Here is a 12161-nt window from a genome sequence, read left to right as displayed (position 1 = left end):
GGGGGGGAGTGGCATGAGAGCCCAAAGGTCTGTGAACAAAAGACTAGAGAAGGTTGCATTCGTGGGAAAGGTCTGGAAGATGGCAGAGGCAGGAGTGACCGACCTTACAACACCCAAATTTTCCGCAATATGTGGGCAAATCCATTGGTGGGAAATGAACTGTTCTTTATCCCACCCACCTCTCCAACCATTCACCATCTTTGGATGTGGGGACAGAAGGAGCTGTGTAAAAGGAGGGACCCACAGCTTTAGCCTTGGGGGTCCTGGAGAATCTGAGTGCCCCAAAAGAAAGTACAGGGGTTGGGGCGCCTGGGTGGCTCAGTTGGTTAAGCATCCGACTTCAGCTCAGGTCATGATCTCACAGTTTGTGGGTTTGAGCCCCGTGTCGGGCTCTGTGCTGACAGATCAGAGCCTGGAGCCTGCTTCAGATTCTGTGTCTCCCTCTCTCTCTGACCCTCCCCTGCTCACGTTCTCTCTCTCTCTCTCTCAAAACTAAATAAAAACACTAAAAAAATTAAAACAAAAAAAAGGAAGTAGAAGGGTCGAGAAGAAGGTTTGATGATGGCCAGAAGACAGGAGATGACAGGCAGGGTAGGCACTTTCAGTTCGTTCTATAAGACATTAAGGGAGGAACTGGCCGGAAGGGACAGTGGGGATCAACAGCTACTATTTATTGAGCACTTACTGTATGCCTAAGCTGTGCTAAATCCTTTACATTTATTTTCTATTCTAATCTTCACAACTACACTGTGCGCATTTCACAGATGGGGACATGGAGGCATAGAGAGAAGTCCTTTCCTCAAGGTCACACAGCTAGAAAGCAGCCCAGTGTCTTCCCTCTTCCCCACCATGCACCTCACCTGTCAGAGTGACGGAGAGATATGGTAGGTGAGCAGGTTAAGGGGAGTTAGCTTGCTCAAGGAAGGCCTGTAGAGAGAGAATGGAGTACAAAGGAGGGATGTGAACATTCCCCAGAAGGAACCAGAAAACAGGAGGGGTGCTGGGAAAGAGGGCGTTGTCTCCTGCCAAGGTCCATACTCTTGAAGAAGAGACTGTCACAAAGGCCAAGCACTTCAGGGAAAACAGGTTGGAATATGATGGGCGACAAAAAGCTCACTGGCCTTAGCCTTGGGGTTCTGGTGACTTTTAAGACAGCGTTACACAGAGGGCGGAGGGCAGCCTGGGGAGGGGAAGAATCACAGGACCAGGAGGGTGCAGTACTAGAGAAATGGGGTTCCAGAAGCTTGGCTATGAGAACAGGAGGCAGACAGGACACCAACTGAAGCAGAAGGTGGGATGCAGGCAAGAGTCTGTGGCAGGATGAGGGAGCTGTAAGTCACGATCTGCAAGCCCGCAAGGTGGGAGAAGGAAGTGGTAAGAAAGCAGTGATTCCGAGGAGGTAGGAGACAGCCTTCTGGCTCACTGCCAAGCTCAGAGGAGCGAGCCAGTTTGCACTGATCCAGGAACCCCCTCCCGAGCACTGATTTACTCCCAAGGGCTTCATCTCTAAGCTGGTTCCTGGCTGGCCCAGAACTACCCAAGGACCTGACCTAGCAGATTCCAGGATGGTGGGATGGTAAAAACAAAAACAAACAAACCGACAAAAGGCAAATTAAAAACCCCACAGCATTCTAGAATCAAGGGATTTTAGGAACCTGTGACTGAATAAAATTAAATTGGCTTATTTGTTCATTTTTTAATGTTTATTTATTATTGAGACGGAGAGAAACAGAGCATGAGTAGGGGAGGGGCAGAGACAGAGGGAGACACAGAATCCGAAGCAGGCTCCAGGCTCCGAGCTGTCAGCACAGAGTCCAACACGGGGCTCAAAGCCAAGAACTGTGAGATCATGACCTGAGCCGAAGTTGGACGCTGAACTAACAAAGCCACCCAGGTGCCCCTATTTATTTTTTTTAATCTTTAGTTACTTCAAGAGAGAGAGAGAGAGAGAGAGAGAGTGCATGCATAAGTACACAAGCCAGGGAGGGACAGAAAAAGAGAGAGAATCCCAAGCAGGTTCCATGCTGTCAGCACAGAGCCTGATGCGGGGCTCGATCCCATGAACTGTGACCTGAGCCGAAATCAAGAGTTGGACGCTGAGCTGACTGAGCCACCCAGGTGCCCTTAAACCTGTTTCTCTCACGCCTGAGTATCTTGGATCCTTTTCAGCTAATGGACAGCTCGAAACTCCAAGAATAGGTTAAAGAATTCAGAATTTCCAGTCTCAGGGGCCACAGAATATTCATGCCCTGCAGTATCTGCAGAAGTAGCGTTTTCCAGGATGCATACTGGGAAAAAGTGCCGCGGTGTGCTCGTCAGGAAACGCGGGTTCCTCCCACAGCATGGGAAGCGTCTCCACGTATTTTTGCCAGTCCTTGCTCCAAGTAAACTCAGAGTGAAATTACTGCAGTAAAATCTGTGGGTTTCTCTCTTCCTCTGCGGCACATTCGAACAGCATGTTTATTTACCCTTGTGCTAGAGCCTCACAGCCCACAATAAAAGCATCCATATGGGTCTCTTCAAACACTCGCTTCCCCCGGCTGGGCAAGGGCTTCTTTAAAAAGCCAACTTTCTGCACCGAGAGGATACTGTTAAAGAAATGAATGTGGTTCATGTACTTTCAGGCCCTGCTCCACGATAAAGCACACCGGCCTCTGGTTTCCTTCAGCCAGACAGGACTTCAGAGTGACTCATGCTCTGGCTTCTAAAGAATTGAATTCTTTGAAAAAAACTATCCTTCATGTAAAATGTCCAGACAGAGGGTAGTTTAAAAAAAGTCAGAATGACACTGACCTTAAGCGGGAAAATGACCGAGAATATGAAAAAAAAATTAAGAAGGGAGAAGGAGGGGGTGCAGAGGAAAAGAGAAAGGATGGAAGGAGGGAAGAGGGGAGGAAGCAGATCTGCTGTGAGACGTGCTGGGCAGAAGTGGGCATGCGTGCAGGAGAGAGGTCTGGCCTTTACTGAACGTCTTCTGTGGTTCGGGGAATGGCAGGTAGAGGAGATGGAATAAGAGTATTTCTAAAAGTCACAAGCAAGGTTGTTTGACAGGAGTTTTAAGAAATGAGAACTAGCAGGGCACCTGGCTGGCTCAGTCCATAGAGTCTATGACTCTTGATCCTGGGGCTGTAAGTTCGAGCCCCACATTGGATGTAGAGATTACATAAAAGTAAAGTCTTCAAAAAAAAAAAAGAAAAGAAATGAGAACCATCAGACTCCCCAAGAAATACAAACGGCCACTGGAAGAGACCATGAAGAGCCACGATCAAGGCTGGGCTCCTGTGAGACCTGTATTCCGACAGTAGAAATCTACAAGAAAGATGACCTGCAAACTGAACGATCAGGAAAGGGCCCTGAGAACCAGGAGTGAAGGTAGAGTTGGAAAAAAACCAGAGGTGAGAGTTTCCAACCCGGTACGTGCTTCTCTGACATTTCCGCAGGCACCCAACGCCTGTCCTCTGTTATGCCCTGGACCACACAGCTGATAGCGTGGCACCAAGCCCCAACGGCAAAGTTCACCTTGAACCCCACTGAGCCGGTTCTCTGCCAACTCCTCAGATATCCACACATGATAGTGATTCCGAGTCTGTGACAGGAAACTTAGAAGTTCAGCGGGGGAAGGAATGAAGAAGAAAGACCGCACTCATGATGGGAGGCGCTCAGCTAGGACTCCCTTGCTAATCTGTCAGGCTACTTCAGCTGGATCCCCATTGGAGCAGCATCCAGTGTGGACCTTGGTTATGACACAGGCTGCATTCCTGTTCAGATTGGCAGCGATTCCATTTTAGTTTAGGTCAAGTATTGTGATTTTTGTTTCTCCTGCTTCAAGGCAGAAAGCACTTAAGCTTAACACCCAATAGATTAAAATTATAGCCGGAAATCTACAGGTAGTTCTGATCATTCTAAATGTTTGATGCGGAAAACTAAGTATGGCAAACAGTATACATGGATTGACAGCCGGCCTGGTTTTGGGGCCCAGGGTGGGAAGGGGCCCATTTGGACATGTTCTTTCTTCCCCATGGAGAGCCTCCTGAGCAGAGCAGGAGGAATCATCCCCAAAGTGACATCTCATGCATGTTGCTCTTTCTACGGGTGAAACACTATGAACACAAACAAATAAACAAACAAAAATCATGTGGACCAGGGAGCAGAACCTGGCAGCAAAACTGAAGGGATCAGAAGGTGACACAAAGTAAGCAGACTTTGGAGGCTCTGGGGGGATAGATGGGCAGTGATGGTGACTCTGGGGAAGCCAGACAGAACCAGAGGTTATTCTGACCAAGGCTGTGGAGACAGCATCCAGATAGTCAGAGACAGTAATTTCATGGAGATTTCTAGAAATGAGAACCTAATGTTATTTAGCTGGAATCTGAGAGACCATGGAAGAAATATCTTCAGCCTGAATCCTGGAGCAAATCTGGGGCCCAGAGAGAAAAGGATCGGCTCCTCATGAAGCTCAGCCACTGCAGGAAAAGACCACGTCTCCTTGCCAGGGTGAGAGAACCAGTAGGAAATGAACTAGAAAAACCACAGAGGAAAAAGCATCGTCATAAAAGTAGCTACACTCTGCTGGCCTCAAGGACGGACTGCCTGTGGCTGTTTTTAAGAACTACCAGGGCAGTTGAGCAGAGGTGACAGAGACCATCTGGTGCACAGAGCCTAAAACAGTTACCGTCTGGTCTCGACCCCTGGTCCAGACCCGGCCTTGAAGCTGCCCTGATTCTGGGCAGGTAGGGCCGCTTGCTGTTGCTCCTCACAGCAAGCAGACCCAAAACCATGTCATCTTCACAAAGGACCGAACAAAAGCTGTGCCAACTCCAAGCTTCCTGGTGGAGTAACAAGCAAATCTCTCCGCATATAAGTCCCTTCTAAAAGTAGACACTAACCTACGACCTTCCACTTTCCAGGCAGCACGTGACAGGTAGGTCGACCAGCCCTGCATGCTGGGGACAAAGTGTCCAAACTCATTGTTCCCCAAGCCCCTTGACCCCTTTCTCCCAGCTGGATCGGAAGAGAAGGAAGATCCCTCCCGGCCAACCTAATACCGACTGGCCATCCTGTGCCCCTGTTGTCACTGCCCAGTGGGACGGACAGGACGGGCCCCAGTCTCTGGTCCCGGTGGGGTTACCTTTTCGAAACGTCTCCCGGTTTTCCTCTGCTTCTCTGCTGACTCGATGCTGTTCTGGCTCAACCGCAGGTCCCTGGTCATCAAGCTCATCTTCCGTTTCATCGTCACTGTAGGGAACCACTTCGTCATTAGGCTGAGAGTCCTCCTCAAATGTTGTTTCCGAGTCTCTTTCTGAACTCATTCTGCTGGCAAACTGGAACTAGCTGGTTTAAGAGAAGGAGAAACCCGAGTGAATGATGACCCGTGCCCAGTTTTTGGTTGAATTCTGCCTGCAGCCCGTTACAAGGGCCTTTTAACTGAACATTATTAAATGAACATGCAACTGTGTCTGAATGATGACCCAGAAGTCCAAATTATCAAGCAAATAAGAACAAAACCATTCATGGGGCGCCTGGGTGGCTCAGTTGGTGAAGCATCTGACTTTGGCTCAGGTCATGATCTCGCAGTTGGTGGGTTTGAGCTCTGCGATGGGCTCAGAGCCTGGAGCCTGCTTTAGATTCTGTGTCTCCCTCTCTCTCTCTGCCCCTCCCTTGTTCATTCTCTGTCTCTCTCTCTCTCAAATATAATGAACATTAAAAAATTAATGTTGGGATGAGCACTAGATGTTGTACACAGCAATGAATCATGGGAATCTACTCCTGAGGCCACGAGCACCCAGTATACACTGTATGTTAGATAAGTTGATAAATTATATTTTTAAAAAAATCTTTTAAAAGAACAAAACAATTCATTAGCATGCTTGAGCAAGAATTAACAACAAAAACGTAGCTGCAAACTTTTTTTTAAGCATATATAAGCTTTAAGGTAGCATTTCAAATTGAGGGTCTCTACCGAGCAAATTAAATTGAATTCACAAGCAACATTAAAATAAGATGTAACCGCTAATAAAGCACCAGAGCACGGCAGGCTTCATAAGAGTCAGTACCGTTTGATGAAACCGTTTGACAAAACACACACACACATTTATTTGTATCGTAGGTCTCAGTGCAATTGCATGCCTTGCTGCAGTGGCTGGCAAAGTTTGAGACAGGGCCGCACTGAGACGCTAATATTCGGCGCCTTCACTCTGTGATACATTTAAAGCTTAGATCCCCGCCTTTACTTCCTGGGAGCCCTCCCTCACCTCTCTTCCTAACTGCCGCCACCCACACCCCACATCCAGAATTTGTGTTTGTGTGTACACCGCTGTTTGAAATGAATCCACAAGTGACAAGCACAACCATATGATATTTATATCAGGAAGATATTTAGCCATGCAGCCCGGCATTATTTATATGAGCATCGCATTGCCATGGACTTGACCTTGTTAATAACAGCAACTCACATCTATGTAGTGTTAACTGCATTCGAGGCCCTGCATGAAATGCTTTCTGGACACTGGCTTCCTGGCTTCTTGAAACTCCCCACACGACCCTGGTGGAGGTACTACTGTGACTCCTGTCCTACAGAGGAGAAAACGAAAACTTTCTGAATGGCTTGCACAATAATTATTAAAAATTTGCAGCACAGGGGCTCCTGGCTGGCTGAATCGATAGAGCATGCATCAACTCATGATCTCAGGGTCATGAGTTCAAGCCCTATGATGGGTGTATAGCTTACTTAAAAAAAAAAAAAAATTGCAAGGGCGCCTGGGTGGCTCAGTCGGTTAAGTATCCAACTTCATCTCAAGTCTTGATCTCATGGTTCATGGATTCGAGCCCCAAATCAGGTTCTGTGCTGACAGCTCAGAGCCTGGAGCCTGCTTCAGATTCTGTGTCTCCCTCTCTCTCTGCCCCTCCTCTGCTCATGCTCTGTCTCTCCCTGTCTCAAAACTAAACATTAAAAATTTTTTTAAGTTGCAGCAAAAACAATTGCTTTCTAAGCAGAGATCTTCTATATTCTACTTTTATAATACAGTTCTTTATGTTTTAATCAAGGGTTAGTTGCTGTGAGTGAAACTACTTGGCTGATGGCATGCTTTGTACCGAATCTAGCATCTTGGATATGTGAATTTCTGTAGCCATAACTGAACACGTAGGAAATGTTTAAATATTTATACTATGTATTATTAATATATATCATCATATATTATTTATAATATATATATTTTTGTCCAGTATCATTTAACACCATAAAACCCAGAAGTAAGTTGGGTGTCCAATCATTGGAAACTATGTAAATATATTGTGATATCTTCACACTATGAGACAGTATACAACTTACATCATGATCTGAAGGGATTTTAATGAAGTTGCAAAAGTCCAAACCTGTTGAGTTGAAAGGTGAGTATGTATAGAAGAGTTCCAGTTATGCAGACATTTTTCAAAATGTCAGCAATTGCCACACATCCTTTAAGTGAAATGATGCGTGTAAAGTGCTTGACTCAGTATCTGGCATATAGTAAATTCCCAATACGGTACTCACACGACAGTAAGGACTCAAAACGTGAAGTCATTATTTTCAATTCTTTCCATAACTAGAAAAAATATTCTTTATAACAACAAATGGAATGGGGTGGGTATTTGCCCCTTTCGGCTTTTCCATCTCCTAAAATCTCTTCTAAAATATATCTGCCTCTCACCGGGAGGTAAAATATTAGGCTATTAAAGGACTACGCTTAAGCACAGGCAAATTGTTCTAAAACCTTTTGGTTGCAGACTGAAACGTTAGCCTGCTTGCCCAGTTCTCCGTGGGCCAGTACATAACTGTAGCTTGGGCTCCGTACATGTCTCACTTGTGGTTTTGCAATAAATTGCCACCCCTGCTTTAGCTGCTATTTAAATTTAATACACGCTCTTTAAAATTTCCAAACTCTTAATGGCAAAACTTTCGCCAACAATCTTTCAGAACAAAAATATAACGAAGCAGTTACCATTTATCGACACCCACCACGGGTCAAGCAGGGCCACCCTGTGACATAGATAATATTCCATCTTAGAGATAGGAACACTAAGGACCGGCTGCTAAGGGGCGTAAGTTAGGATCTCATGTCTCACGTACGATATTAATGAGTCTGAAAGCACCATATAGAAACAATTTTTTTTATTGTACATAAGGTAAAATTTTCCACTTTAACCATTTTCAGGCGTCCACGTCAGGGGCGTTCAGTGCATTCTAGAAACATTTTGTGATTGTTTCCCTCATCATTGTCATTGCCAAGTGTCTCTGTGCTTATTTCCCATGTTAAGACTGGATCCAGCCGAGGTTGTGGGAGGAGACAGACACAGAGGAATGGATTCAACAGCCAGAGGACGCGATCCAGGGTAAGCAAAGGCCTTGCATAGGCAGCCAGCTCTGCACTGGAATATCCAGCCGAGGCCAGACTGTGTGGGCTGCTTGGAAAGCAGAGCTCTGAGCGGAGCGGAAGTTCTCTGCGGCGTGTGTGTGTGTGTGTGTGTGTGTGTGTGTGTACGTGCGTGTGTGTGTAATGCAGACACACATGGGAACCCTCTAGCTCTCCCATCATAACACCACCAAAGAAAAATTGGGAAGAAATCATTTCTTTGAAGTCCTGAGTCCCGTAAGCCACTTTCCTGCTCTACGCCATGATGCCGAGGCGGGCACTGTGTAGAGTATGGTTTTGGAAACTTTGTCACGTCTCTCACCACCCCTGCAGCACATTGCAGCCCTGGGTGCACTAACTCAGCCTTCATGAAGCACCTGCCGGGTGCAGACTGCCGCCCAGGCACTGGGCACCGACCCTATGGAGACTTCCGGGTCATTCAGGGATACAGGTAAGTAAACTATACACGACGGCCACGAGACACAGCAAGGCCAGTCATTCCTGCCTAACACACACCTCCGGGCCATCCCCTGCTCTCCGTCTCCAAGGCCATCACCCCAATGCAGACTGCCATCCTCTCTCTCCTGCCATGCTGCAAATACCCGCTCCTCGGACTTCTGCAATCAACTTCCGAACAGCTCCCAGAGTCGTGCCACTGTCCTGCTAGCCCCTTCCTGTGTGTCATGGACAAAGCCGTGTCCCCTTAAAAAATCACAGGCTGGAGCCCTAACCCCCAATGTGACTGTGTGTAGAGAGCAGGCCTTTAAGGAGGTAATTAAGGCTAAATAATTTTATAAGGGTGAGACCTTTCTGACAGATCTGGAGTCTTTACAAGACAAGGAGGAGACCTCAGAGAGAGAGCGTTCTCTCTTTCTGTGTACGCACAAAGGAAAGGCCACAGCCAGATGGTGACCACCTACAAGCCAAGAAGACGGCCTCACCAGAAGCTAACCCTGCTGGCACCTCAGTCGTGGACTCACAGCTTTCAGAAATGTGAGAAAATAAATGTCTGTGTTTAAGCCACCTCGTTGGGAGTACTTTGCTATGGCAGTCCAAGCAGATTCATTCACTGTGGGTTCCCATGACTCTTTAAACTAAATCAAAGCTTCCCCCCAACTCTGAGAGCTCTGCACGCTTCTACAACTTCTTTCTTCCTCGCTAATCCTCAGCCCTGTGGCCTTGCCTTCAGCTTGAGCAAGTGAAACCTTTCCTGCCTCAGGGCCTTTGCACATGCCCTTCTACTTACTGCCCGAAATGTTCTTCTCTCAGTTCTCTCCACAGCTACTAATTTGCAATCTTTAGCTCTCAAATTCAATATTCACGTTCACTGATAGCGTTAAAACAGGTATCTGCCCTCTTCTTCCTGCTCCCACCAACCTCCCAAACACTTACCTTTCTCCTTCCCTCCTGGTACCTACCACTTTTAAATATGCATTTGCGTTTACTTGTCATCTCCCTCTCCCACTAGACCACAAGCTAGTGAGTCCCATCTGGGCATACTCACTGCCTACCTTTTGTTGCCACTCAAAGCTTTGGGGGAAAGAACAAATTCACTTTTGATAAAGCCTCAAGGATTTAGAGAGTAATCTTATACCAGAAACAAACATATCTTTGCCATCTCTGCACAGTTCACACCTACCACCTACCGTAAAAGACTTCAAATAGTCACTGGATGAAGGAGAAAAGCTTGTCAGCAATGATAAGAGAGAAAGAAGCTTCCAAGTTCAGAAGTCAAACACAATGGAGATTTTTAGGAGTGTCACTCTATCAAGCCCATTCAACACTTACTGCCCAAGATTTTACTACAAAACTAAATCAGCCTGTGGTGAGGGATCGAAGGTACTGAAGTTGAGTCCTGATCTTTCTTATCACCTGGCACCTGGCAAGTGTCCAACACGCAGGAGACCCTTTGGCTTCTTCCTTAAGGGGGTTTAGCGTCTGGACGGGAGTTAGCAAATCACAGCCGACAGGCCTGGCTCAGCTGACCACCTGTTCTTGTAAATTAAGCTTTATTAAAACACATCCTTGTTCCTTCCTTATTGTATCATCTATGGCTGCTTTTCCACCACAGCAGAGTTGAATGGTTGTGATGGACACCATATGGCCTCAGACTCTACAATATTTACTATCTGGCTCTTTACAAAAGATGTCTGTTGACCTCTGGAGTAAACAAAAGATAATAAGAGACAGCAGCAAAAACAAGTGGCCAATATCAAAGGCCCACAACAAGGGGGAATCATCACTGACCTGGGTAAATCGTGCATGGTTTGGGAATACGCAATAAATGACCAGGAGCAGTGGTGGGGACATGTCCCTAATACAGTTGTCCTATCGACTGGGAATAGTGTTTCCATTACTGCAAGCTGTGAAACTGGAGAGGACGCATGCCAGCGCAGCCGACAGACCACCATCTCCCTCCTCACCCGAGGGAGTGGTGATTGTGCGTCTGCTAACAGACCTCATCTGGTGCAGGGGGTGGGGAGGCTTCCTCGTCAATCCGAGTGCTTACAATCATGGCGTCCAAGTTGGTGGGACCAGATGTAAGAGTAAGTAGGCAACAGATATATCAGGATTTTTTTTTAAATTCACCAAAGTGATATTGCGTTCAAGGATTTATCCGGTCATAGGATCTTTAGAAACTATTCTTACTCAGCTCCTGCTTAGTCTGAGAGGCACCATGGTTTATTCAAAAGAAGAAGAGTCTGGATTCCATTCCCAGCTCTACCCACTAATTTATAAATCAGGTGGGTTTCTTAGCATTGTGGAAGCTCATTTATCCCATGTGTACAAAAAAATAAGAGAGAGAGAAGGGGGGGGGAATAGCTACCTTTCAAATACAGTGAGGATTCCTTTTGATAACTAAAGGTTGTGAAAGCCCCCAGAGACAGCCCACAGAGAGTAGACACAATGGACATGCTAGTTTCCATCACGGCCTTTTCAGGGTCCTTGAGAGACAGATGTGCAAAACAAAGACTTCACAACTATATCCACTTGCCAAGGGGACAGCTCCTTGCCCCGTGCCTTCCACCTGCTCCTCCCCAAGGAAAGGACCTTGATACACATGCTGCAGCCCTAAGGGTTGTGTGTGGGGGTGATATTATCACATTACCCGAGGTTAAAGTTCAGGGTAGTGTGTGGGCTGCTCCCCGCCTTAGTCAACACTCAAGGATGGGCTCTGCCCGCTGCAACCATCCTCCTCTCTCCCTGTTCTGTCCCTGTCCAGTTAGCAGACACTAGACTTTTCTGCAAGTCTGCCTAAAAAAAAGAGTACAGGGTAGAGGAGACGGTGGGGGAGGAGAGGAACCAAGAGGCATCATTTATACCAGAGCCCGATCTGGGTCTTTTCCAGCCTTTAATAAAGTGGTACTTCCTTTATCATCCTGCCTTCCATTGCGTTCCGCCCTCCTGGTCATAAACCCCCAAAGACAAAAGGGGTGAAGGACAGAGTTTCCAAACTTGGATCCTAACACCCATCACTCGTCACCTTTATACACTTGGCTACAAACTACCCGCAGAGTGAATGCGTGGATGAAATCTTTGTTCCTTTGTGGGAGGGGAGGCTCTGAAGGAGTGAGAAAAAGAGAAATCAGGCAAAAACAACTACCCTTCTGCCTTTGCAATAAAAGCTGTAAGTCGGCAGGAAGAGAAAACACCACCTTTTGCTGCCATCACAAGCTTTCTAGATTTAAAGGGAGGAAAAGTAGGAACAAAAAGTTGAGTTTTGTCCCGGCTAGGGTACGATCTGTGTGCATACAAAGGGGCTCGGAGGCT

The 12161-nt window shown here is 46.7% G+C and overlaps 1 protein-coding gene across 1 annotated transcript in view; it reads right to left on the bottom strand.

Moving 5' to 3' along the window:
* The window catches only part of ATP8B1 (ATPase phospholipid transporting 8B1), a 59063-nt gene extending 53754 nt beyond the window's left edge, over positions 1 to 5309 (bottom strand). The window contains exon 1 of the mRNA XM_029922390.1: positions 5129 to 5309. Within this exon, the coding sequence (XP_029778250.1) occupies positions 5129 to 5309 (181 nt within the window). The remainder of the gene's footprint in view (positions 1 to 5128) is intronic.
* Positions 5310 to 12161: the final 6852 nt, after the last annotated feature.

This window comes from Suricata suricatta, chromosome 14 (genome assembly GCF_006229205.1).
Source record: "Suricata suricatta isolate VVHF042 chromosome 14, meerkat_22Aug2017_6uvM2_HiC, whole genome shotgun sequence".
NCBI classification, from domain to species: Eukaryota; Metazoa; Chordata; class Mammalia; order Carnivora; family Herpestidae; genus Suricata; species Suricata suricatta.
Note: the sequence above shows the minus strand (reverse complement) of the source record. Positions and strands in the feature narration are given on the sequence as shown.